General features: G+C 37.8%; 1 protein-coding gene across 12 annotated transcripts in view; it reads right to left on the bottom strand.

The window, feature by feature from the left end:
- Positions 1 to 27,034, bottom strand: part of FAM13A (family with sequence similarity 13 member A) — a 362,418-nt gene that overhangs the window by 74,050 nt on the left and 261,334 nt on the right. For 8 of the 12 annotated variants that reach the window (XM_044224511.1, XM_044224510.1, XM_044224506.1 and 5 more), the window contains 2 exons: positions 25,791 to 25,835; positions 10,783 to 10,824 (listed from right to left, as the gene is read on the bottom strand). The exons of 2 other annotated variants lie outside the window; for them this stretch is intronic. In XM_044224511.1, the coding sequence (XP_044080446.1) occupies positions 10,783 to 10,824; positions 25,791 to 25,835 (87 nt within the window). The remainder of the gene's footprint in view (positions 1 to 10,782; positions 10,825 to 25,790; positions 25,836 to 27,034) is intronic. 2 more of the 12 variants (XM_044224507.1, XM_044224516.1) reach the window with 1 other exon arrangement.

The following is a 27,034-nucleotide window of genomic DNA, read 5'->3' as shown; positions in this document are numbered from 1 at the left end:
AAGAGATAAGAGTTTCATTATTCCATACATAGGTGTCCAATTTTCCCGGCACCATTTATTGAAGAGGCTGTCTTTTCCACTGGATATTTCTCCCTGCCTTGTTGAAGACTATTCGACCATAGAGTTGAGGGTCTATATCTTATTTATTTATTTGAGAGAGAGAAAGAGGGAGTAAGTGAGGGGGAGAAAAAAGAGGAAAGGAGAGAGAGAATCTCAGGCAGCTCCCTGTTTAGTGTGGAGCCTCATGAAGGGTTTGATCTCATGACCCTGAAATCAGGACCTGAGCTGAAATCAAGAGTCAGACCCTCGACCGCTTGAGCCATCCAGGCACCCTGAACAATCTTTAATTTTTTAAAAACTACTATATCCGTCCACCACAAACTTCAGTTCTGATTATTAGTTTTGTACTTTTTTTTTAAAGTTTACCAGAGGTTTTTCTATTTTATAATTTTCATTTTTATTCCCAAAGAACCATTTTCTGGATTCAAACATCAGTTCTGTTCTTTTTCCCACTTATTATTATCAAAACCTTCTAAATTTCTAAGAGGTTGGTTTTCTTCTTTTATAAAGTTTTAAAATTCTGATTGGGTGGCTCATTTATTTTCATTCTTAAGAAAGTGAAATCACCACTTAAAAAGAGTTTAGATCCACAAATTTTGGTATGTATGTTTCCCCTTTTTCTTATCAATAGTCTAAATTAGTTTTTATTTCCTCTCTGAATTTTTTCCTCCTTTAGGAGAGCTTTCATTGGGTGACTGGAAATTTTTTGTTATCAATTACACCATGGTCAGAATATATGACTGCTAAAATTTCTACTTTTTTAAAAAAGATCTTATTTCTTCATTTAAGAGAGAGGAAGAGCACAAGTGGGGAGGGCAGAGGGAAAGGGAGAAAACGACTCCCCAGTGAGAAGGGAGCCCGATGCTCGATCCCAGGACCCCAGCATCACAACCTGAGCCAAAGTCAGATGCTTAACCAACTGAGCCACCCAGGCAACACTAACATTTCTACTCTTCAAGAATTTCCAGATACAGTTGAATAATTCTTTAGAAAGTAGTAGGAATTCTTGTGCACTACTTACAGGGTGCAAAGTTTAGTATGTAATGCTCATTTATTTTAAATCTCATTGATTATATAAAATTCTCAGTGTTATTTATTTTCTAAATTTTCTTATAGACATATAGTTAGATGTATAAGTTCTATATTTCAAATGTGTTTGCCTGTTGACGCTTGTTAAGAGTTTAAACTTTGAAGCTGTGCTATTTTATACATGCTTATTTATAGCCTTTATGTGTTTAGTCCATACTAAATTAAGTAAGTCCAGGTTTGTCTTGTTTCACAAATATGAACTCTAGTTGTCCCGGTATTAATATTGCTCTCTCTGCTTTCTTTTTGTTCGCATTTGTCAGATATAAATTCTAGATTTTTCTTATTAACCTTTCTGTGCCATTTTGTTTCAGGTATGGCTCTTTGGAGCAAAATATAGCTCAAGTTTTGTTTTGTTTTGTAATTCTTTATCAAAGAATCTGGCCACATATATTTATTGTCATAGTTGATGTATTTATTCTACTTTTGTTTTGCTTTATGTTTTCTAATGTGGGAGCTTCCTTTTCCTATGATTTCTATCTTTCCTCTTATATTCTGAAGAGATTTAAATTTCTACTGGTGGTTGCTTCTTATACTCATATGTGTTTAATTATTAAAACTAAGACAAAAACCCCCCAAACAAAAAAAAACCCTCAAAACTCTTGACTCCTGCGTCTATTCTCCTACCTTCCATGCAAGACAAAAGATACAGAATTTTATTACTTTCTTTGTCCCTTCACCTATGAGTCTAATCAGTTTCTACCACTTAATTAAAAAAATTTCTGGGAGCCTGTGTGGCTCAGTGGGTTAAGCCGCTGCCTTCGGCTCAGGTCATGATCTCAGGGTCCTGGGATCGAGTCCCGCATCGGGCTCTCTGCTCAGCGGGGAGCCTGCTTCCCTCTCTCTCTGCTTGCCTCTCCGTCTACTTGTGATTTCTCTCTGTCAAATAAATAAATAAAATCTTTAAAAAAAAATGTCTTATAAAATTCATCTCTCAATTAGCTGGGCATAAACTTTTATTTCTACTTTTATTTCTACTATGTATGTTTTTTCCTTGGAGTTAGAATTTTTAGGTTGACTTTCTAATCTCTGACCTTCATATCTAACATTATTTCTATCAGTTTTTTCTTATCCTTTCTCTTCATTCTGGAGGAGCTTCTCAAGTTTCTTTCTCATCATGTACTTGATTTATTTTTAATAATTTCTGCTCTTTATGGTTTCCTACATAGTTTTTGAAATCTCTGCTAATACATTTCTTGGCTCTCTTTTCCCTCCCCTTTCAGCTATTCTTCCATGTCTCTAGCCTTGTAATTGTAAACCTATTCTGCCCTTGCAGGTTCCCACTTATATTTCAGAGAGGGTTGGTTATGTCCTTAAGCATTTTGGGGAGAAGATTAGTAATATTACTTTTCAAGTTTTCTTCTGAATCATGTAAAAAGCAATTCTCTGAAATCTGTTTTTACACTGAGTCCTCAGGGTACGTCATCCTTTCTCTTAGTTTGTAATTTCTCTTTATAAGTTTCAAATAGCTCTTTGTGTTCTGTGGCTCTTGAGGAGAATCCATCAATTCAGGCAGGTCATTACCAAAACCTGGGTGGGTAGATTGTTCTTGTTTATTTCATCATCCCTTGGCTGTATGCAGATGCCTGCTCATGAATTTAGATTTTAAGGGCCAATATATGAGTCTGCCCTAGAACAATCTATGATGCTTAAATAGGTGCACTTCCTATTTGGTCCAATTTTCTGACTAAGCTGGAGAATCAGGAATAAATTTGTACTTTGTTTTTGTACAGTGTACTCTTGAAAACACTCATTATGCCTGGTAATCTTCCTTCCTTTTTATCCTCTTCTCCAATGCTTTAAGTAACTGAACATCCCAGGGGGATAGTTTTGTATACTAAATGTTCTAGTCTTTGAATAGATGCTGACATAAAGAAGCTAAAGGGGGGCAGAGAGGTGAAAAAGAATATGCAGTTCAGCTCCGAATGGTTCAGAAACTAACTTTCTGTTCAGTAGGGGGAATGTCACTCATTTTTCTAGTTTGTGCAGTAGACAAAGGAAGGAATCCAAGTTAGTTCCCCACCCCCCTATTCCCTTCATTCTCTCTTTGTGGCCATCTGTATTGTCTAGATGGTGGAACTGAAGTCTATAAAGTGAAAATACATTTCTCAGCCTATCCCAGTGATGTGACCTCTGATACATGGGTTTATCATTGTTACAAAGCTGTCTCTAGTTTTTGTCTTTGATATCATCATTAGAATTTAAATGGGAAGCCTGGGATAGTTACATTAGGTAAAGCTGGTCTTTTACTTGTTTAAATTAAAGATTTATATTTTATTCAGATCTGAAGTTCTTATAAACAGAAATCTATAGGAAGGCAAGAAGGCTGAAGAATGAAACAACAAGAGCTCTAGATAGAATGGTCATAAAGGTGTCATTACCTGACAGTCAGTTTTTCCTTCGCTTTATCATGCTGATGAAAGACATGAGGAGAAGCATAAAAACCATAAAAATTTATATACTTTATCAGTATAGCCTAATAAATATGCTTAATATTTTAATTAACAGATAGAATAAAACTCAGAATCTATACTTGTCTCTTACTAAGTAAAAAAAATATGATACCAAGAACTCAATATTGAATCCCTAGAGAATTATATGATGAACATTATTTAAATTTATAACCATTCTGCAGTATAAAATAGTACTTGCAGTAGTTGTCTGGTTTAGTGGTTTTCAGCTAGGGATATGCATTAAAATCTCTTATGTGACACTTTTCTCCCCTCAAATTTCTTGTGGCAAAACACACATAACGTTCACTATTTCAACCATTTCTTAGTGTACACTTCAGTGGCACTGAGTATATTCACATTGTAAACTCGTTCCATTCAGCTCCAGAACTCTTTTCATTTTCTAAAACTGAAACCCTATTCCTATTAAACAGTAACTCTCAATTCTCTTTCCTCCCAGCCTCTGGCAACCACCATTCTACTTTGTGACTTTATGAATTTGACTACATTGCCCTTCACATAAGGGGAACATACAGATGTCTTTTTTTTTTCTCTCTCAAATGTCTTTTTTTTTTAATTTTTTATTTCTTTTCAGCATAACAGTATTCATTGTTTTTGCACCACACCCAGTGCTCTATGCAATCCGTGCCCTCTCTAAAACCCACTACCTGGTTCCCCCAACCTCCCACCCCCCGCCCCTTCAAAACTTTCAGATTGTTTTTCAGTCCATAGTCTTTCATGGTTCACCTCCCTTTCCAATTTCCCTCAACTCCCTTCTCCTCTCCATCTCCCCTTGTCCTCCATGCTATTTGTTATGCTCCACAAATAAGTGAAACCATATGATAATTGACTCTCTCTGCTTGACTTATTTCACTCAGCATAATCTCTTCCAGTCCCATCCATGTTGCTACAAAAGTTCATCCTTTCTGATGGAGGCATAATACTCCATAGTGTATATGGACCACATCTTCCTTACCCTTCGTCCGTTGAAGGGCATCTTGGTTCTTTCCACAGTTTGGTGACCGTGGCCATTGCTGCTATAAACATTGGGGTACAGATGGTCCTTCTTTTCACTACATCTGTATCTTTGGGGTAAATACCCATATACAGATGACTTTTTGTGCCTACCTTATTTCTCTAGGTATAAATGTCCTCAAGGTTCATCCATGTTGTGTCTATCAGAAGCTTTCTCCTTTTTTAGTCTGAATAAGACTCTACTGTGTATATATACTGCATTTTGTTTATCCATTATCCACTGATGGACACTTGGGTTGCAACCACCCTATGAGTATTACAACTAATGTTGCTATGAACATGGATGTACAAATATCTCTTTGGGACCTTGTGACCCTGTTTTCAATTTCTCTTCTTCTTTGCCAACACTTGTTATTTTTATTTTTCAAAGCAGCCATCCTAATGGGTGTGAGGTGAGATACCTCATTATAGTTTTAATTTGCATTTCCCTGATGATTACTGATGTTCAGCATCCTTGCATGTGCTTATTGGCCATTTGTACAACTTCTTTGGAGAAATGTCTATTCAAATTATCTTCCCATTTTAAAAATCATTTTGTTGTTGTTGATTTTTTGGAGTTCTCTATATATTCTGGATATTAACCCCTTATCAGATAAATGATTTGCAAATATTTCCCCCCATTCTTCCTTTCCTTTTTGCTGATAGTCTTTTATTTTTTTGATCTGTAAAACTTTAAAAAATTTCATGAAGTCCGATTTGTCTACTTTTTATTTCCTGTGCCTTTGGTGTCATAGCTAAGAAATCACCGCCAAATTTAGGGTTGTGTATCTTTTGCCTGATGTTTTCCTTTAAGAGTTCTTACAGGCTTAGTTCTTACCTTTGGGGCTTTGATCTATTTCAAGTTAATTCTTCTATATGATATTAGGTGAGAGGCCAATTCCATGCTTTTGCATGTGGGTATCCTATTTTCCCAGCACTTATTGTAGAAAATACTATCTCATGATACTTATTGAAAATATGGACACCCAAAACCACTCAAGGCTCAGAATCTTGGCCAGTGAGATCCCAGCATCTTTAAAGTACACAAAGTATGTATCATAATGATGGTGTTATCAAAAAACAGAATATAACAACTGTTAAGAAAAACATGGAGCAATTGGATTCATGCATTATTAGTGGAAATGCACTTAGAAATGGTTAAGATGGTGAACTGACATTAAAGAATAATTAAAAATGGTTAAAATGATAAATTTTATGTTATCTATATTTTGTTGTTTGTATTTACCCTCCTGCCCCTCTCTCAAAAAGAGTTCCACAGGCAGAGATGCTGTGCCTCCTTAGTTGAGAAACACTGTTCTAGTTAAAAAGGACAAAGGAAACAAATAATGTTAATAATATATAGTTATTTGTGTCTAAAGACACCCAAATATCTAGGGTGGGAAAAAAAGTAGATAATCAAGTAAATAGCCTGCTTGTTCACTGCACTTGTTAGTCAACAACAAATATAATGCCTGATATATTACGCTTTTCTAAACTATCCCAACTGATGAGAGATTTTTACCTCAAAATGATAATTAAGAAAACATACAACAGAGTCAAGAAGAAAAAGAATCTATTAACATTTGATAAAGCAGGACCAAAAAAAAAAAATCATAGACCTACAAATTCTAGCACAAGTTGTTTGGAAAGGTAATCCCCGAAGAGTTATTCATAAATGCTCTACAAAAACTTTTCTACATATCAGGGTAGGAATGGTGTCACATAGTTTTCTGATCCCATCTAATGTCAGGTAATGTTTTAATCTCACTTTATCCAAAGCTAAGTTTTTCTTCAATGTAATTCTACCATTAAAAGACTTTCACAAATTAATGACTCCTGGTTTCAAGGAATAAAAATATTAAAATACTGAAGAATGAGTTTCTATTCCAAAATCTTATTTAGATACAAATCTAACTGATGTTCCTGATTCAAAAAATCGGAAAACGTATACATACTGACAGTGACCCTAAGCTATTCCAAATCTGCTAAAATAGTAATTTAGCTTTAATTTGTATCTTGTATATTAAAACTTGGGCTGAAATTGATGAAGATGGTCAATTTAAGAGTTTTAATGGAGCACAAAATAAGAAAGAAAAAGCAGAGGATGATTAGGGCAGGCTAAAAGGTAGGTGTTAGGTGAGCAAGGAGCCACTACTCAGAGGCCAGATGAGCTGTTTAGAGCCAGTGAATAAGATGGGTTACAGGTACGTAGCCCCTAAAGCACATTTAGGATTTTGATAAAGTGCAGGCAGGGACAGGCTTCATATATAGGCTGTATGTGTCATCCATGCATACAACTGTATGTATAATCCAGAAATTTTTTAAGAAAAAGGAATTCAAATGTAGAAGTTGGATGGGACAGGACAGGTTGGGATGGGATCAGGGTAGGACCTGAATCCAGCCATAAGGAATGTGAAGGTAGTACGGGTGAGGCAAGAGAGGATAGAGATATGGAGGAATAGAAAGTAGAGATTAAGAGTCTCAGTCCCAGTGGAAATAAACACAGAAGTCAAAATATGGGTTTGCAGACTGTGAAGCCCCTGACAAATAAAAGTGGAACTAGCAACAGATCCTGGCCAGATCGGACTGGAAGACAGGCAAGAGAATTCAGACTATAGCAGGCTAGATGTGGCACAGAACACCTACAGCAAGCTGCTAATCTGAGCAATTGAGATAGAGTGCCTTTCTGGGAGTTCAGCCGAGCCCATGAGAGCCCCGGGTATGGACATCCTCGCCAAGGACATTCTTCACCTGAAGTCTGCAGGTTCTTGCCTTTTCTGTAGTAATCTTGCTAAGGGTTTGGTATAACCTGTTCTTCCCTTTCATTTCCTTAATCACTTCAACAGGGTGCTAATCTCTAATGAGCATGGAGGGAACAATGATACCGGCTGTTTGAGCTACTGTAGCTGCAGGCATCCTGCCACAGGAGATGGCAGCAAGTGCAGATTCGTAGCTACTGTTTCTTTCCTTTGAGGGGAAAAAAGGACAAATAGTTCTGGTGAGTTAGGGTAGGGTGGAGAAGTGCTGAAATTACAGAAGACAGAGTTCTTACCATAGCAGATATTTAATCTAGAATGAGAATATATGAGTGTATGTCCTGCTTGACTACAGAAAAAAACTGAAGGCAACTGAAATGTATAGTAGACTGCCATGTGGTTCAGACATGACTGCTTGTAACAGAGAGTCGTAATCACAGAAACTGGAATTCTACAAGGTGTAATGTGGAGCAAGGTAATGACTGCAATGGCCTCTGTGTCTCCCAGTTCCTGGATCCCACCTGCCTTTCCCAAGCCAAAGAAAGGGCCTAGAACCTCCACTAGTGCACTGTAAGTTCTCTGCATGCTCTCCATCTCTATCCTCTACCACACAGACAGACTCTATCTTCATTATAAATAATGCACCTTGTCTCCACTCCAAGAGCTGGATGCTTGTCTGATGTCCTGTATCTGAATTCCTTTATGGATCATCTCTTCTCCTCCCTCTGACACTGGAGCCCTGCTGTGCTCTATTTTCTGTTTTGATCCAGTCTTCCTGAGACTGCCCACTCCCAGACCTGCAGATACTGAGTTTTGCTGTTCTACCTCATGCTGGACCTTTCAGAATAAACTACCTTCTGAATATCCCACCCCTGACCAGCTGCCGCATCCCATCCCCTCTGCCTGTCTGCCTGTGGCTGGATCTACTTCTGATGAGTACCCAGCTCAACCAATGTGTCTCATCTCTTGTTTGGACCTTTCCTCTCTGTCTACATGCCACCCCCCCCACCTCAAAAAAGCCCAAAATCAAAACCCAAAAACCCTTGACCAGTTAACGCTGTCAAAATATAATACACCGCACTCAATATTCAATATTCCTAGTCAGGAAAAATATCATTTTCCAACTACCAATCACTTTTTACTTTCCAAAGCCACAGTAAACATGATTTTGGATTTTAAAAGAGCCAATTTAGTTTTTTATCATGTTGACAAATTGTTATGAAATTCATGAGTCTTGGAATAACTGGCCTTTCTGAGAATTGTAGGAAGGGAATCTTAATAAAGTAGAAGAAAAAGGAATGGAAGACAAAGAGACCACAGAAATATAAGTACATTTACAATATTTAGGCACTCATTTGCTCTTACTAGAGGTAGTGCAAAAGTGCACTAATTTATAAATTAAACTGTCAGTAGACATGCTATGTTTTTAGTTCAAAAATCTGGAAGAATTTTAATTATAGCTAACAATCCTGTATTTTTTCTCCTTAAATTCTGTGTGTTAGAATAACCCAGGAAGAGTTAATCTCAAAGCAGCCATACAAATAATTTAAAAACAAAACAAAACAAAACAAATAGATTCTTCCTACTTCTTGTCAAGGAGATAATTTTTAAAAAGTTGAATTAACTTGTACCAATTTACTTCTTACATAATTTCTAAGACTACCATGTAGTTATTCAGAAAAAGAAACTATATTTGAGATTTTAATTTCAGGACAAATAATAATTATTTTTTCCATTTATGAAATAGCTCCACTTATTTAAAATTTCCAAAGGAGTGCCTGATGGTAACTTCCTTTTTCTGCAAATTTACCTCTCCTGTACATGTGGGTTAGTAGGCATATTCATTGTTTTTTACTACTTCCATAAGATTTTAGTTTTTATGACTCAAAAAGCTTCTACCAAGTGTTATAGTACAGAATTTCTTTTTCAAGACATACTATTAGTCTAAACAATTTAAAAAATCATCATATTAGAAAACACAATTATGTGTCTCTTAAGGTCTTAAGACTTATAAACCCTTTTTTCCCCATCAGCTTTTTAAAATTGTTAAAAAGACAAAATTCAGTACCATGTAAAACATAGACTAATATTACCTAGAGGAATAAAAATAAGACAGAGGTGGGGGACCGGGGTGGCTCAGTGGGTTGAGCCTCTGCCTTCAGCTCAGGTCATGATCTCAGGGTCCTGAAATGGAGCCCCACATTGGGCTCTCTGCTCAGCGGGGAGCCTGCTTCCCCCCTCTCTCTGCCTGCCTCTCTGCCTACTTGTATTCTCTCTCTCTGTGTCAAATAAATAAATAAAATCTTTAAAAAAAAAATAAGACAGAGGCAGTTCTCATTTGCTGGCATGATCTGGTGCTGTAGTCTTCTGTACCATGTAAAACTTAATTTCCGTTAATATAGGATAACCACTTGTTTGATATTTCTGTGTGTATTTACATAACGAATACCAGAGTCACCATGTACTCGGCAACAACATCCTCATGTGTTTATAGTAGCTGTATAGTTGAGGTAGCCTACAAACCAAAATATGCTGATTTGGTTGGCAGGAAACCAAAGTGAATCAACTGGACCACCATGTTGTCTCAGACTAAAACCTCAGATGTTCTCTCTTTTGCCACAATGTGATTATGCAATATGCTTTGAGTCGCTGAAGGGTGGAACAGTGCTGAAAAGCAGTTACTTGGCTAAGACTAAAGTCTTATGACACATTTCTGAACTATTGTTGGTTGAATTAAAGTCTAACTCTAACTCTGGGACTATCGCAACAAATCAGATTTAGAAATAAACAAACTATGTATCTCAAATCCTGACATCTTTTAAAGAAAGTAGATTTCAAAATTGCAGAAAGAGTTATAACATCTACTTTGAATTCTGTAAACTCACCTGTTTTAAAATAGTTGTTTTTCTGGCTTCATAAGCTTTAGAAAATAACCCTGCACTCCATGAACTTGCTGAATACTCAGTTTCACAATTCACTACTGTATAGAAAATGATCTAACATAGTTGAAGCTTTGTGCTCACACCCCTCCCACACCTGCATTTATGCATGGAACAGAAATTTTTAAGATGTAGGTAACAGCATAATCATTAGGCAGTTTCTAATGTTTAAAATAGGTTTAACAGTTTAAAATAGGTACCTTGACATTTCTGAATTTAAATAAAATAAATTAAAATAAAATAAATTTAAAATAAAGTATCTTATTGTAATCTTTTTAGCTCTACTAAATTTAAGATTTCTTAAACCAAAGAGAAGAAAAACACTGCATGAGGAATATTATGAAGGTTTCCAATAAGCTTAGTTTGGTCACAGTGTAGAATACTCAATTGAAAAGAATTAAAATGGGCAAATAAATGCAAAGAAGCCCTACCCCTCTTTCATTCCCTGTAATAGAACAACAAAAATCAAATAAATACCTCAAATAGAAAGGCGACATAGGTCTTTCATCTTCCTGTGAACTAAAGGGAAAATAAATTTTGTATTAATTTCTGTTAATATTTTAACATATCAATTTTACTAAAACTCTATTCTTCCTGTCAGAAATTCTATTTTGACACATGAGAGCTAATCTCACAATGGAGTAAAGTTAGTAAAACATCCTCTACCTTGGACCTAGCCAAGGTCAATTACTTCTTCATGGGAGACCATCAAGAGAGGTTTCTCTCAAGATTAGCCTCAGGCAAAAGTCAGTCACATCACTTTTTCAAAAGCAAGCTTTTTACTACCTTATTTCTACAGGCCCCATCCAAGTTCCACACATTATACATAAACCCTTAAAATGATTGCATACTCAATTATCTCAATAAAGTTAATTATAGTTCATTACCATGATGATGAAAGTAAGAAACAGACAACAAAATATTCCCGTTAAGGGTGAACCACTTCAGGAATGATGCCCTAGCAATGAAAGATGCATCAGCAAACACTGGCTTGGTGTCTTCTGTAGTTACTCTAAGTATTAATGAGTATGGATAACGTGTAAGGACATAACTGAAATTATGTAACTAGTTTACAGTCTTCAACCAAGACAATAGTGTACGTTCTTCAAACACAACAATATGAAGCTTAATATAAAAGTATTTTAAAAAATGTAAGATATATACAATACTTTTCCCCTTAACATACGTTTTTCTTCTGATAAATGACTTCAAAGCAAAGAATGAGTCTCTTTCCCTTAGTGTCTGCTGGAGTGATCACACAGTCATAAAATTTACTTTTAAACAGCACTCCCCTCAATATATGACTAAGTATTTATTTTTACTAATTACGTGCATCATTAAAGAGATAAAAGTAGAAGAATAAACTATTAGATAAAGGCAAAAAGAAGACCGAATATTTCTTGTACCCCATGGTTAATCTTATACACCACCTGGGGTGTCTACCACCTTTGGGGAAGCAACTAGATAACTTCGGTTTTCCCTCTCTTGGCTTATCTTTTATTTTCTAAAGGATCACTGATGAAAAGAGGAATGTCTGCTTCTGTTGGTAATATTATCCTGGCAAAATCTCACTACACGGTTATATTGTAAAACACACACACACAAACACACCTGTCCAAGAAGTTGAAAAGGTCTTAACATTTTAGTTGGAAAATGGCACATAAACAATGACACACTATTTTTCATTCTTGCCTGATTTTGGTTTCCAGTTTCATTATAGCTTAGCTATTCTAATGTTTATGTTGCCAAAGACTTCAACGTTTGTAACCAGTGTTGCCAATTCTTCCTAAGTGGTGGGTAAACGATGGATCAGCTTCGTTATGGACTCTAATGTGGGTGGACTGAGGACACAGCTGAAGAGTCAGGCTGTACAGCTGAAGCCTTAGAGGTGACATTTGGGAAATGTCCACTGGGAGCAGGGCTATTACAGGAGGGGACTACGTTAAGCAAAACTGGTACAAGGAGCTTACACAGTGGTTTCAAAAAATTCCTTGAGAACACTGAACCAAACAAATTATAAAAAATGTTGGAGCTGGCTTTCTTAATCAAGGATTCACTGTCAAAAAGTATTAATTATGACCAATACTATGCAAGAAGGCTGCAACTAAAAACCTCTAACGGTTTTATTATTATAGGCACATTGCCTCCATGTGTTATAAAGGGGGCAGTGTACTAAACATTCTTATGCCCACAACAGATCCTTAACTCTAACATGCAACACATCTTAATGAAATTTAACAAGGATACTTTAGTGAAGATTCAATTAGCAATATGGTTGGTTTCCTTGGAACTTAGAAGCGCTTTTGGGAGAAGATTTAGATGGTGCAGAGTTCTAAACACAGCTGTTGGTATGTTTTGGCTAATGTTTATTTTGTGTGCATGTGCTAAATTTCTTTGTAGCAAACAGAGGCAATCAAAATCAATCCTTTATTCTCTTACATCTTTTCTCCCTCACACATGTACTCATTAGCCAGGTGCTACTTACTGGGTGTTCCAACATTAATTAACTCGTGTAAATCCTTATCAAAACCCTTCCTGGTACTTGCTCCTCAACTCAAGGTAAGTAAGCTCAGAGGGGGCACCTAACAGGGGCAGGTCACACAGCCAGTGATGTGTGAGTTATTGTATTACAAGTTAGTCCATTTCTGTCATTTACCATCTTCCCTTCAGTCTTAAGCTATCAGAATATGGGGTGGTGGTGGTGAATAAGTGAAGAAGACTGATGTGATGGCCAGTCTTCATGGCAGCAGCCCTTAGCAAGATCTCGTGGAGTTTATATCCCCCATATCATGCTTCTGATTATAATGACTCTTCACCAACCTTAGTCCATTCATGGTATATGATGATGGGCAGCATGTGTAAAGTGCCTATTTCATTAGAATGTACTGGTCATATAAGAGTATCTCCTGATAGAAACATGAGTTTTTAATCTTTTTTTTTTTTAAAGATTTTATTTATTTGTCAGAGAGAGGGAGAGAGAGCGAGCACAGGCAGACAGAATGGCAGGCAGAGGCAGAGGGAGAAGCAGGCTCCCTTCTGAGCAAGGAGCCAGACGTGGGACTCAGTCCCAGGACGCTGGGATCATGACCTGAGCTGAAGGCAGCTGCTTAACCAACTGAGCCACCCAGGCGTCCCTGAGTTTTTCATCTTAAGCAAGTATTTTTCAGGCTGTATCTGCCTGAAAACAAGGTAAAGTTGTTAATGAAAGATGAAATCAGAAATTCTTAATTTGGGTATGTCCCTGCAGTTTGACTAATTTTACACGCTCCCAAAAAGAAAGTGTAAATACTGAAATTTACATAAAACAAAACAGACTCAGTAGTAGATTTACTCAAATCAGCGGCAGTCAATAGGGCACCGACCCATGCACAGTACTCAAGAAGAACAACAGGATTCAAAAAGAAAAAGAAAATAAATCAATTTTGGTAGTTAATTTGCATATCTCTCTTTTTCCTTTTCATCAAAGTACCCTTTCCTTGGGTTTTGTAACTTGACAAGGGTATAAATTCTGAAACAAAACTGAAGCACTGACTTAAAATTAAATCAACTAATTCTAAAAATCAATTTAAGGCACTGATTTATTTTTTTAATCATTTATTTTTTAAAAAGATTTTTATTTACTTATTCACTTATTTATTTGACAGAGAAAGACAGTGAGAGAGGGAACACAAGCAGGGGGAGTGGTAGAGGGAGAAGCATACTTCCTGCTGAGCAGGGAGCCAGATGCGGGGCTAGATCCCAGGACCCTGGGATCATGACCTGAGTGAGCCAAAGGCAAATGTGTAATGACTGAGCCACCTAGGTGCCCCAAACGCACTGATTTTAAAGACAATTTTAAGAAGAAATGGCTAAGGACAATTCTTCTAAATAGAACTGATAAAATAAACTTTTCCACAAAATTTACATTTAGAAAAAAGTCACCATTTCTACATTTGTACAAATGGATATTTTACTATTGTTACAGGCCCCCAAGTATCTATTTATAGGGGTTATTCCTGTTCCTGGATTTATGTTGATTTAATGGCATGTGCAATGATATTAAATTAGTCATAATTTTTGGCTTAAATTTTAAATTGAGAATTCTGACTCATTTTTAATTTTTTAAAATAAGCACAAATACTGTGAATGAAAAAGCGAGTGCGTGTCATGAAATTAAGTCAATGACAAACTCTACTAACTAGGAATACATTCAATTTCCTCCTTGGTTACTAGTATAAACCCCAGGTTTTAATTATTTCTTGTTTGCTAACTCTGAATAATGGCCAAATTTAAGCAGCCAACCAGTTTATCTTTTTTTTTTCTCTTTTTTTAAATTTGAACATACACTGAGAGATTTGGGCAGGCACTTTGTGCAGGTCAGGCAATCATAATCAGGAGCTTAACTTCTTCAGCCATGTGGTCATATATGCTCTCAAAACAATGGCCTCTGGGAATAACATTTATCAAATAGACCCAAGTAACAGTCCAAATCTAGGAAGCTACAATTGAGAAGGGCAGTAACAGATACAATGTTTTTAGTGGGGTCTTAATAGAACTTATTTATAGGGCTTAATACTGGTAAATGCATAGAAATGAATCACACCTAGACTTTGTTTCTTCAAGAGTTGCACTAATTTCTAACCAGAAGGCACGGGATACAATGTTTATCAATTTAATTACACAGCAAGCTAATGGATATCATAAAATGTGTAGTGCTTTCTATGTCTGAGAAAAAACAAATACTGTTGGGGGAATCCTAAGAGTGTGGTATTCAGAAGGGAACTTCCACAGCTGGATCAAATCACCATTCCATTCAATTCCCTTTTGAACTGTTCTGATAAATGTTCCAATGAGTCCAATGTTCTAACTGGTCATTGTGGCTGGATACCAGAAAAAGAAAAAAAATGAACATCACCTGCATATTTAGTTACACAGTTTGAATTTTCAAGTGATTGAGCTAGAAGAAACAGTTTGCAAGTGCTCCTTGAGTATTGAGGAGAATTAAAAAAAAAAATCAGGTAAATGCTAAGGATTAGGTTCTATTCATGGAAGAAACTAGGAAAAACCATCCATGGGGGGCTAACACAAAACAAAGAGCAAAAAAGGGGACACTAAGTAAGGGAGCAAAAGGATACAATTAAAAGTATTAAGTAAGCATTCCCCCCCCTAGAATTAAAGGTTTTTATTCATGTTGAGAATTTTCTTAGAGAATGATGAGGTGAGTAAAATTAGCACATTTTCTTCCCTTCCTTCCTTTCTCTGCAAAGCCTCAAGTGCCACACTTCCTTGAGAGCTTTGAATTTATGCCCAGTCCCAGACATGAACCATGGACCACTCCAACATGGGAGTGATGTAGCAGCTGGTGTGCTCAGAGTTTTGGTTTGGCCCCACTTAGGGATATGGAAAAGAAAAACAATCTCCCTGTTCTTCTCGGGAAACAATTGTAAATGCTTTCAGATTGGTTTATAGCTAGGTGTTTGCAGCTATAATTCTGGGAAGTATTTCTATAGATGTAGGATACTGTATTATAAGTTTTGTTTAATTGTATTATTTGCATGCTATGACTAAGAATACGACACTTCTCCAGTAAAAATAAAAACAACTTATTGAAGCTTAAGAGCAAATCAGTTTTCCTGACCAAAGGGTTAATGCAAAGAGCTGAAGCTGTTAATAGTCACAGGACATGAATTTTTAGCTAACACTAAGAGCTATTATTTTTGAGGCAAAATAAACAGACCAAACAAAAAGACTTGCAAAATTGATAACTTTTTTCTCAATAAGACAGGAAAATGTTTTTACCACTTTCTTGATCGCCTAGTGGAAATCTGAATATACTGGTTATGGGTTGAATTCTGTCCCTTCAGAAAGATATGTGGGAGCCCTAACCTTCAGTGTCTCAGCATGTGACCTGATTTGGAAAGGTCTTCACAGAGGGCATCAAGTTAAAGTCATCATCAGCGTGGGCCCTAATTCAGTATAATGGGCACCCTTCTAAAAAGAGGAAGTTTGGACACAAACATAGACATGCACATGGGGAGAACACTGTGTGTTCCAGGGAGGCCTGGAACAGATCTTTCTCCACAGCCTCAAGAGAGCACATGCCCCTGCCAACACACTGATTTGGGATTTCTGGCTTCCAGAACAGTAAGACAATACATTTCTGTTGTTTTAAGCCCCTCTACTTGCAACAGCAGCCCTAGAAAATGACTACATCTATCAAATTTTTTCCCCTAAATTCAGAAATAAGAACCTCCCTAACAAAGGTGTCTCCATCTTACAAAAAGGTTGTCTGTGAAAATTCCTTTATAGATCTGCTATGACTAGAATTGATATTTAACATTCACATGGGGATTTGATCTCCAGGACTGTAGTAAACCCCCATTCAAATGAACTATCTTCATTAAGTAGTCCAGATACAATATTTAAAAAAAATTTTTTAAAGACAAACTTTTGGCCATGTTTCGGTTAGAAACACATTTTACATCTTTATTCATACCCATAGAATGGACACAAAATTTATGAAATTATCCTTTGTTTGGATAGTTCCTTTTTCTTTTGTCCTTCCTTCCTTCCTCTCTCTTGCTTTCCTTCTTCTCTCTCTCTCTCTTCCTTCCCTTTCCCTTTCCCATTCACTTTCCTTTCCTTTCCTTTTCTTTCTCTTTCTTGTAGGCTCCACGCCCAGCCTGGAGCCCAACACTGGGGACTTGAATTCACAACCCTGAGATCAAGACCTTAGCCAAGATCAAGAGTTGGGCACTTAACCAACTGAGCCACCCAGGTGCCCTTGTTTGGATATTTTCTATTGTGTTACATTTTACTTATGTAAAATTATATAAAATACTGGTCACAACCTGCTACACTGATTTTATGACCACTAATAGGTCATGACCCACAGCTGAAGAACACTGTTCTAAAACACTGTGCCAACTACACTTCTCTCTTGCTTGATATATATAATGCACACTCAATGAATGTTGTTGAATTAAGATCTATGTTCCCACTGGACAGAAACAAAACAATCTTTCTCTGCCCCATTGCCAGAGTCAGCTCTGGGTCAAAGAACCATAGAACTTGTCCAGTCTGGATGGCAGATAAGCAGATAGGAAGCGGTCCCAGAAAAATCCAGTAGTGGGCATGACAACATAGTTCTAGAAAGCCTTGGAGAAGTTGACAGAGTACCTCCAAGTCTCTTTTAAAGATTGTTTTCCTGGTTGACTCAGGAACACATAGTCTCTTTGGATTCTTCCTGATTTTACGACTGTGACATTCTTTATCAGCCTGTGTCCTGTCTTTGGAGTAAAAAAAAGACCGGGAGGGAACAAATGAACATTTCATTCTATTTCACTCCCATCCACCTAACTACTTCCATCTCTGGATTCCCTTCTGATGAACATCATTCAGAGATTTGAAGGGATGGAGGGTGTGCACCGTCAGGGAAGAGCTCCTCATCAGGGAGGGGGAGGTTCCTTTATCTTCGGTTGTGTCTTCCCTTACACTCAGAGAGTCCAGAGTGAAGCAGAACTATGTGTTGACTGCCTGATGCAGCCGGGAAGCACACACTGCACTTTGTGGAGGGTCTCGGCTGGAGACATGTGTTGAAGTCACAGAACCGACTCTCCTTAAAGAACTTTATTCCTAGTCCCACATTTGGTCAATCACCAAATTGTGCTTATTCTACCCCTGTCTACCAAAAAACAAAAACCAAAACAAAAAACCAAAACAAAACAATTTCCTGCTGCCCATACCAGTTTATTGTTGATACTCTACCAGTTTCACACTCCTAACTTACAAGCCTCTGCTACTTTCCCATTGCTTTGGGATACAAACCAAAAGTCTGAATCTGGCACACAAGGTCCCTCCCTAATCTAACATACCTCTGTAGACCACTCACTACACTTTTGTAAGTCCTCCTCTTTGTACGTGCTGTTCCCTCCGTCTTAAACGCTTCCTCCACCTCTCTCGGCCTGGCGAATATTTTATTGTGCAGCTCAAGTGTCATCTAATCTGGAAAGCCATCTCTGGCACCCTGGAGAGGGCGATGCTTCTTCCTCCAGGCTCTGATACACTGTTCATAGCTATAAATGAACAACACAACACCAGAATTCGTGAGTTCAGATGCGTGCCTCACCTCCTGAATGTTTTTAAGTTTGTACCATCTCCAGCATCCAGCAGGGTACTAGAACACTCCAGATGCTCAGTCAGTGGTGAGTAAAACTTAGCATCGTCAAGACTTTGCTGAGTGCTAATGCTACTGTTTGATATGATATTTTGAAAACATGCACTCATTTTTTTTAAAAGATTTTATTTATTTATTTGACAGACAGAGGTCACAGGTAGGCAGAGAGGCAGGCAGAGAGAGAGGAAGAGAAGCAGGCTCCCCGCCGAGCAGAGATCCCAATGTGAGGCTCGATCCCAGGACCCTGGGATCATGACCTGAGTAGAAGACAGAGGCTTTAACCCACCAGGCACCCACTATTTTGAAAACATGCACTGTTTCTTATTTGTAAAATTAACTGGGCCAGCTAGGAGCATTTTCAGATATGTGCATGTTGATTATTTTAAGTTATCCTATTCCCTTGTATTCAAAACTTAGTGAAATCACAACTATGCCATGGGTTTTCTCCCGTCCTTAAAAACAAGAAATTAATTTCTTTTCTTCAGTGGCACAACTGAGGTGGGAATTCTGCCACTATGCCAGTAATGTAAACGCTGTACTTTCTGTGGTGTAGAGGGAACCCAGAAACGGATGTGTTCAGGCAAGGTAATAGAGCCTTGCCACACACTCTATCTGTTTGTTCTGGCTTGAGATCAGGAAAAGAAAATTATTTCACTTCACTGCAAACCCAGAGGTTGTTTGGGGCTCAAAGAACTTTTTGGTTTAGTCACAAAGCTATTTTCAAGGCAGCTGGAAGCTTTCATTTGTCTTTGAGATTCTTGTTCAGAAAAGTGATGTGTATCACTGATTGCCTTGGGGAGGCAATAATTTAGAATGCTATGTACAGTCATTTTCTTTATGGTGGAGTTGATATTAGTAGATGAAAAAATATTTTTAGAACATGAATAAGTAAGTTAAAATATTTTCTAATCTTTAGTTAAATAGACTTAAAAAGACTATGAGGATACATGCAGGAGGAAATAAGGAAAGAGTAAGTTATTTTTACTAATTTAAAAAAAAATTACCATTAGGGCACCTGGATGGCTCAGTTGGTTAAGTGTCTGCCTTTGGCTCAGATCATGATCCCAGGGTCCTGGGATCGAGTCCTACCTCGAGCTTCCTGCTCAGCAGGGAGTCTGCTTCTCCATCTGCCCCTGCTGCTGCCCCCTGCTAGTGTACTCTCTCTCTCAAATAAAGTCTTTAAAAAAATTGCCATTACAAAATTATTAATGGTTTGTTAATATAGTTTTTATTTAACAGATATTAATTTCCCAGAGTGTTAAGTCTGAAAGTGGATTTCTCGAGGGAGACAAAAATATGCAGAGAGCAATGCAAATTATCTTCTCATCTTTCCCTTAACGAACCCTTCCTCTGCCGGATACAAGGGCTCATTCAGCATTTTTTGAGTAGCTACCATGCATCAGAGCCAAAGAGAGGTGCTGCAGATACACAGGCTAGTAAGATAGGGCCTAAATCCTTAGAGAATTTATAGGCCGGGGAGAGACAGAAACTTGAAATTTGGTAATGACTATGAGAAAAGGATACACAGCTACTACGCGTTGAGGCCTCACCATAACAAGTCAAGGCTTTGGGCTAAGAGCTTCACACACATTTTCTTAGTCGACCCTCAAAGACACCTTTGAGAGAGGAAGCACTAACTGGATTTTTTTCAGATAAGCGAAACAAGTCTTAGAAAGGGTAATTCACCAGGGGGGAGGCCGGAAAGCCAGGCACGGGTGGGGTTCAAATCCAAGTGTGGGGAAGCCAGAGCACTGGATCTTACACTCAAGCACCAAGCTCTGGCGGGTGAGGTGACATGAGGGACACTGGGAATGATTTTTGAGGGTCATGGAGGCATTGCCAGGAGGAAGAGAATGGACAGGGGACTCCTTAACAAAGAGAAGACACTGTATGAAGGCGGGAGGTGGCACGCAGGGAGCTCAGCACTGTGGATGCGGCAGGTGTGTGCCAGGCAGAGGCCCTGGGGGCCAGGCACCCTGGAGTTTCTGCTAAGTCAAGGAACTGAAAATGAAGGAGAGTCACTGATAAAAATACTACATGGTCTGCTCTGGCTGGCTGCTGGTTCCTAATCTGGGTTTCAGGGGCTATTTTAATCTAGATGGCGAAGTTGTATTTCTTTCCATGATCATTTTGCTGACAGCAAAATACTAATGTATCACTTTAAGCTCTTTCGAAACCCTTAACTTTTTCTAGCATTTTAATTCCACCGAATATGATCTGAGTAAGGCAGTTCAGTTCTTTGTTTTTATTTCCATTGAGTTCGACTTTTCTGATTTTTGTTTTTATAGCTGATAAGAAGATACATGATTTCTTGACCCCAAACCTTAAAGGTTTTTATCAAATGTATCCTGTGTCTCTGCTCTCCGCTACTGCCCAGTATTTTTCTTCTTTAGTTAGGTATCTTAATTTCAAAAATCAACTTTTTGGGCTTTGTACTGTTTTCTCCTTACTTCTTTGCTTGCTTGTTTGCTTCCTTCCTTCCTCTCTTCCTCCCTCCCTCTCTTCACTTCCTTCCTCCCTTCCTCCCTCCCTCTCTTCCCTTCCCTATCCCTCCCCAGCTATTTCCCATTCACATGCCATTCTTATGTGAGAAGTAAAAGCAGTTTCCACATCTGCCTAAGGGTTATAATGTAGTGTCCAGATGAGGCAAATCTTTAGAGTCAGAAAGTGGATTAGTGGTTGCCTAGAGTTGGGATAGGGGGATTATAGGGAGATTGACAGTTGTTTTATTAGTTTGGGTTGTTCTAACAAGACACCACAGATGGGCAGCTTGAACAATAGAAACATTTACTTCTCACAGTTCTAGAGAAGGCAAGTCTAAGATTACGGTGCCAGCATAGTCAGGTTCCGGTGAGAATTCTCCCTGGCTTGCTGGCTGCCAATCCTTGCTATATCCTCCCATGGTGGGTTTGGATGATGGGAAGGAGTGAGTAGTCTGGCCCCCTTATCTCTTTATAAGGACACCAATCCTATTACGGGAATGCCACTTCTATGCCCTCATCCAAACCCAATTAGCCCCCAAAAGTCCCACCTCTAAATATCATCACACTGGAGATTAGAAATTAGAACTTCAACATGTAAATTTTGGGGAACACATTCAGCCCACAATAGGGGTTGACAGCTAAAGAACACAGGGTTTCTTTTGGGTAATGAAGATATTCTAAATTGCTTGTAGTGATGGTTGCACAACCTTATGATTTTACCAAAAATCACTGAATTGTATACTCTATGCAGGTGAATTATAGGGTTATATGAATCATATCTCAATAATGCTAATATCAAAAAGGGTTTAATTTCCAGTTCTTCTTAAAGAATAATCCTTTTACAAAGTTTCATACAGTATAAACTATTTCTTTGGCCATTCATTTTGATCATCACATAAATATATAATTATCACAGGAAAAAAAACAGGATAGAAGGTTTTGAGAGTTTCAAGAAATTTGATTCCATAGGATTTTTTTAAAAGATTTATTTAATTGAGAGAGAGACAGAGAAAATCTCCAGCAGACTCCCTGCTGAGCGTGGAGCCTGCTGTGGCGCTCCATCTCATGACCCTGAGATCATAACCTAAGCTGAAATCAAGCGTCAGGCTCTTAACTTACTGCGCCACGAGGCACCCCAATTTTAATAACACGTTGTAATGACACTTCCTACAAACCATTCTTTAGGTCACTTCATCCAGTGAAATGGAATGTAATGCTAGAGCATCACCCTCACTGTGTTAAACAGTCTTGCATTCAAGGAATTGAAAGGCATTGCAAGTATAAAAATCAAGAAAAAAAAAACACAAGAGAAAAGCAATATACTACTCTTTAAGTCTGAATAGTTTTATCATTTACAAAGAGCTATCATATTCTTTAACTCTAAAACTGCCCCCATAAGTATGTCAACTATTATCATCTCATTTTATAGACTGAAGAAAATGACCTGACCAACCAAATTCATATGGCTAGCTAGCTCTCAGTATCTGAGTATGTTTTTATGATAGCAAGTTTACTACCCTTCCTCTGCTTCCCTACTGCTTTGTGCTGAATACCTAATACCTCCACTTTTTCCATGGTTAGACTGGGTTGATCTCCGTAAAATTTAAAAATGTTCTCATCTTAGTTCAAAATATCTTCTTTATTTGGAGTACTTAGCAAATATGTAGACTCCAGGGAAACTATAACTGTCCTATGAGAGTAGAGCCCACAGAGATCTTATTTCTTCAAATATAGACTAGATTAATGAAGTCTAAGTTTAGATACACAACCCCATAAGGGTTAACCCAGATTTGATGTGGGGCAGCTTTTAACTCCATCTTTGACTGTCTCTGTGTAGGGGATGGGGGACGGTGGGGGGCGTTGGTTTGCAGGCAGGGAGTGCTATCCAAGTGTCAAGTTAGTAATAATACAGGTTTAGAGACAAATTAACTGGTGGTGTTACCACAGGCAGTAGAGGGCTCTCTAACACTACACAGAAGGTACACAAGCAGGACCATCATTACCTGGGGTGTTTCCTGGTTAACTCCCACATCATCCCAGTTACCAGTTTTCTTGTTTGCAAAAGGTTATTCTAATAACCTGTACTTAGACCAGATGAATTCTGCTGATGAGAGGTTTTAGTGAAGTTTTCCCCTGTTGGGTCCCTAATACATGCTAATTAACCCTGTTGCTCTGTGTCTTCTCAAAAGAGCCATTGCAATTTTGAAATTATGATGAATTTTGCCATCATAAAAGAAGGAATCAGTAATATATATTGAATACCAAAATCTGACAGAGTAATGAACAAGAAACTTACATAAATGTTCTTAATTTCAGTTTCTACTTTGACAAGTAAACCAGGGAAAGAATAGTATGCTAATACATGAAAGCAGACACCAATGCATTAAAAACAAAGGAATCTAAATTAATCACCAGGGTTCCTAACTTCATCTTCCATCATCATTCGTTGTGGATATAAACTGAGTTAGTGGCTAATGGAAAGTTAATCTAGCAAATCAAAATACTGTTGTGAAAGTTGAGAGTTTTGTCATAAGACTTAGGGTTAAGATTTGTTTCTTAGGGGTGCCTGGGTGGCTCAGTGTGTTAAAGCCTCTGCCTTTGGCTCAGGTCATGATCCCAGGGTCCTGGGATTGAGCCCCACATCGGGCTCTCTGCTCAGCAGGGAGCCTGCTTTCCTCCTCTCTCTCTGCCTACTTGTGATCTCTGTCTGTCAAATAAATAAATAAAATCTTTAAAAAAAGAAAAAGTCTCAGTGCGTTAAAGATTTGTTTCTTAACCTACTAAAATCTTTCTATACATAAAATAGAGATTCTAACTACAGCCCACAAAATATAAGGAAAAAAGTCCCCTGGGATATAAATCACGCAAAAAGCCTGAGGTATATGTAAAGCCTGGAATCTGATAAAACATACTATCTCTTTAGTGACAGAAGGTGAACATAATCACCTGAGTGAAGAAAACTTTTTTTTAAAGTAATCTCTATACCCCACGTGGAACTTGAACTCATGACCCTGAGATTAAGAGTCACATGCTCTACTGACTGAGTTAGCCACGTGCTCTAAGAAAACTTATTTCAATTCTTAATTTAATATGGTTTCCCCATTTATTTTATTATATTTTATTTCTTTGGGGGAACTTTTTCAGATGGCAAGAATATCTATATAGTGCTAAAGTGTACTGAGTTTTATCCTTTGGTATAAGAAGTACATATAGATATTTTAGTATTTTTAAAAAGAATGGAGACAGTCTAAACAACTCAACAGATATGTAATAAGATCCCATCTTTAAGCCATTTAAAGTGAATTGTAAGAATGGAGTTCCTTGCTTTACAAAGGTTCACATTCTAAACATTCAACCTCTGTTGTTTTTTCTAAATATCATGCGTTTCTAAACAGTCAACTCCATTCCTGAAGGTCTACAAATTACAATAGGTAATAAACAGATGGCAAAATACATTAAAGGGAACCAAAGTATTTATTTTTTTCCTTAGCTTGCAAACACATCTGTTATTCTCATCTCAGACACAGATTAGGAGTAACAAATTTATCTTCTACATAGTTTCACAATATACTAAGAAAGCCTAAAAAGTCACCCATGGAAATTATTTAAGCTAAGCAGACATTAGGGTTAAAAACATGCCCTCTAATAAGATCATACACATAGGATGTTGTCCATGTTACCCATGTAACAGGCACATCTCTATTACTATGCTAATCATACTGTCCATTACTGCACTCACCCATGTGTTGTAATTGTCTGGTAGTATGACTGCATCTGCCCTAGCATGTGACCTCTTTGAAGCAGAGCTTGTGTCTCAATTACCTCAGTATCCCTGGTAGTATAAACTGTTTAATATATCTGAGAATACTGTAAGCATGCTTTGTTTGTTATAGTTTTAAAAACTTTATGTATTTGAGAGAGAAAGAGAATGGGGCAGTGGGGCACAGGGAGAGGGGGACACACACACACACACACACACAGAATCCAAGCAGACTCTGCATTGGGCGTGAGCCCCAAGCAAAACTTTACCTCATGACTCTGAGATCACGACCTGAGCAGAAACCAAGAGCCAGAGACTTAACCGACTGTGCCACTCAGGCGGCCATAGTATACTTTGTTCTAATACGGAACACTAACACCTAGTAGATGAAAGCATGGATTATGAAAAAAACACTTATAAGGTCATGATATTAAAGATGTTATTTGGGGACGTTGAGTAGTATAGCGTTAGATTCTTATATATACCTGCTGTCAATGGCTTTATACAAGCTACAATCATTAACTAGAGTTTAGATAAGTGTTTCCCTGAGTGTGTGGACCATTTGTGTCAGATTTGCTTTCAGGAAGCTTGTTAAAAATGTATTTACTTTCCCTGTCACACCCAGATTCAGATTCACTAAGTCTTGGGAAAGAGGGGAGCTTTTCCTAGAAGCTGATTTAAAAAAATGAGTTTCTCAGGTAATTCTCATGCACTTAAAGTGTGAGAACCATTGGCCACTCTACTCAGTACAAAATAGGGAACATGAATTTGACTGATACTTGAAGCTATTCTTTTACTCACCCACTTTTAATTCAGTTTCTAGCCCCTTACTGCTGCAAAACAAAACTGAGCAAAGCACTCATGCCATCAGTCAGCATGCATTTCACAAGGCTCTGCAAACTACATGCTTCAGGCAGCGTTAACAGCAGGGGCAGTCGCCAACAGTCATCATTACTAGAGACTCCCAGAAATCCTTAGCCTAAGGCATTGAACTGGGTTTGGAAGAAGCAATTACATATGGAAAGAGGAAAGTTTTCTGCGTAAGCATCTAAATTCACAAGAGATCCTTAAGGAGAACTACACAAACCTGCTCCTTGCCTTCAGGAGGTTTATAATCAAAGGCAGGCATAGGCTGGAAGGGAAGAATGCAGGGTAATCAATCAAATGAAATTCTCAGACCACAGAGCAGTGAATGCACCAATTAGCATTCTTGAGCGCAAATTCAAATTATTCCTCTTACAGAGGCTTACTGATAACGACTAACAATGCAAAATAATTCTGGAAATTATGCTAATTTGATTTCAGCTTTCATTAACTCTCTAAGCAAGGTTTTAGTGGTACAAAGATCTATTTTCTTAAAAATATTTACCAGTTACAATATCAAGAAGCTTATCACAGAGTTCAGTAATAGCCAATATTCTTCTCTAGAAAATGACTGCTTAAGACCCTTAAGACTGAAGTCATTATAAGCAAAACAAGTCCTCAGTTATAAAGCTGGAAACCAAATCAAGTTTCCAAAAGCGTACCTTAGTTTATAGTCTGTTGGACACTTCAAGTATGTGGCCCTTTCCACTGGGTTAATAGAGAAGAATTTCAGATCTATCCACGAACCACTGTCTGTTCCCTTGGGTTATTAATTTTTAGAAAAGGAATTCCTGGGACACCCCATCAAGTTCCCATTGCAGGGCTCTTAACAGTTCAGTGAAAGAATAACAACTACATTGGTCTCTGTCACAGTATCCATCTGCAGGAAACACGCTGCAAATAAACACTGAATTTTTCTTAACCTTATTTTCACTGTTGAAACATGAACTAGTAAAATACTGGTGGCATAGGTTTTAAAATTCAACTTCATTTCTGTCTAGATTTTTTCCAGCCTTATAAACTGTAATTACCACTTGATTTTTAAGATCATTTTCACTAATAAAACCCTTTATAGTTTTCTTAAAGGAAGGTTTATATCAAATCAAATGGTATTGCATGTAAGGCGGTTAAAGTTGAAGTATAATAATATGATTGCAAAAGTAATTCTAAAAAGCATAAAACGTGACCTTGGGCAGCTCTGAGACTTCCTCTGTGCCTCAGTCTTCCGATTGTGAAACTGGAGGACTGGACTCTAGTCCTCACAAAGGTGACTTCCAGCCTGACCACTCCAGGATACATCATTCACTTATTCCTTCACCAGCAGTTTGTTTGTTTGTAACAAGCCCTTTTGTTTTAATTTACCTCTCTCTGTTTTGGTATAACTCCTCTGCTCCGCCCTCCGCAGTCCATACTACAATTATTAATGCAAAAACAGAACCCAGTGCTCAGTCATTCTTACATAGCAGT

Source organism: Neovison vison, chromosome 11 (genome assembly GCF_020171115.1).
Source record: "Neovison vison isolate M4711 chromosome 11, ASM_NN_V1, whole genome shotgun sequence".
Taxonomy (NCBI): domain Eukaryota; kingdom Metazoa; phylum Chordata; class Mammalia; order Carnivora; family Mustelidae; genus Neogale; species Neogale vison.
This window is presented reverse-complemented; position numbering and strand designations above follow the sequence as displayed.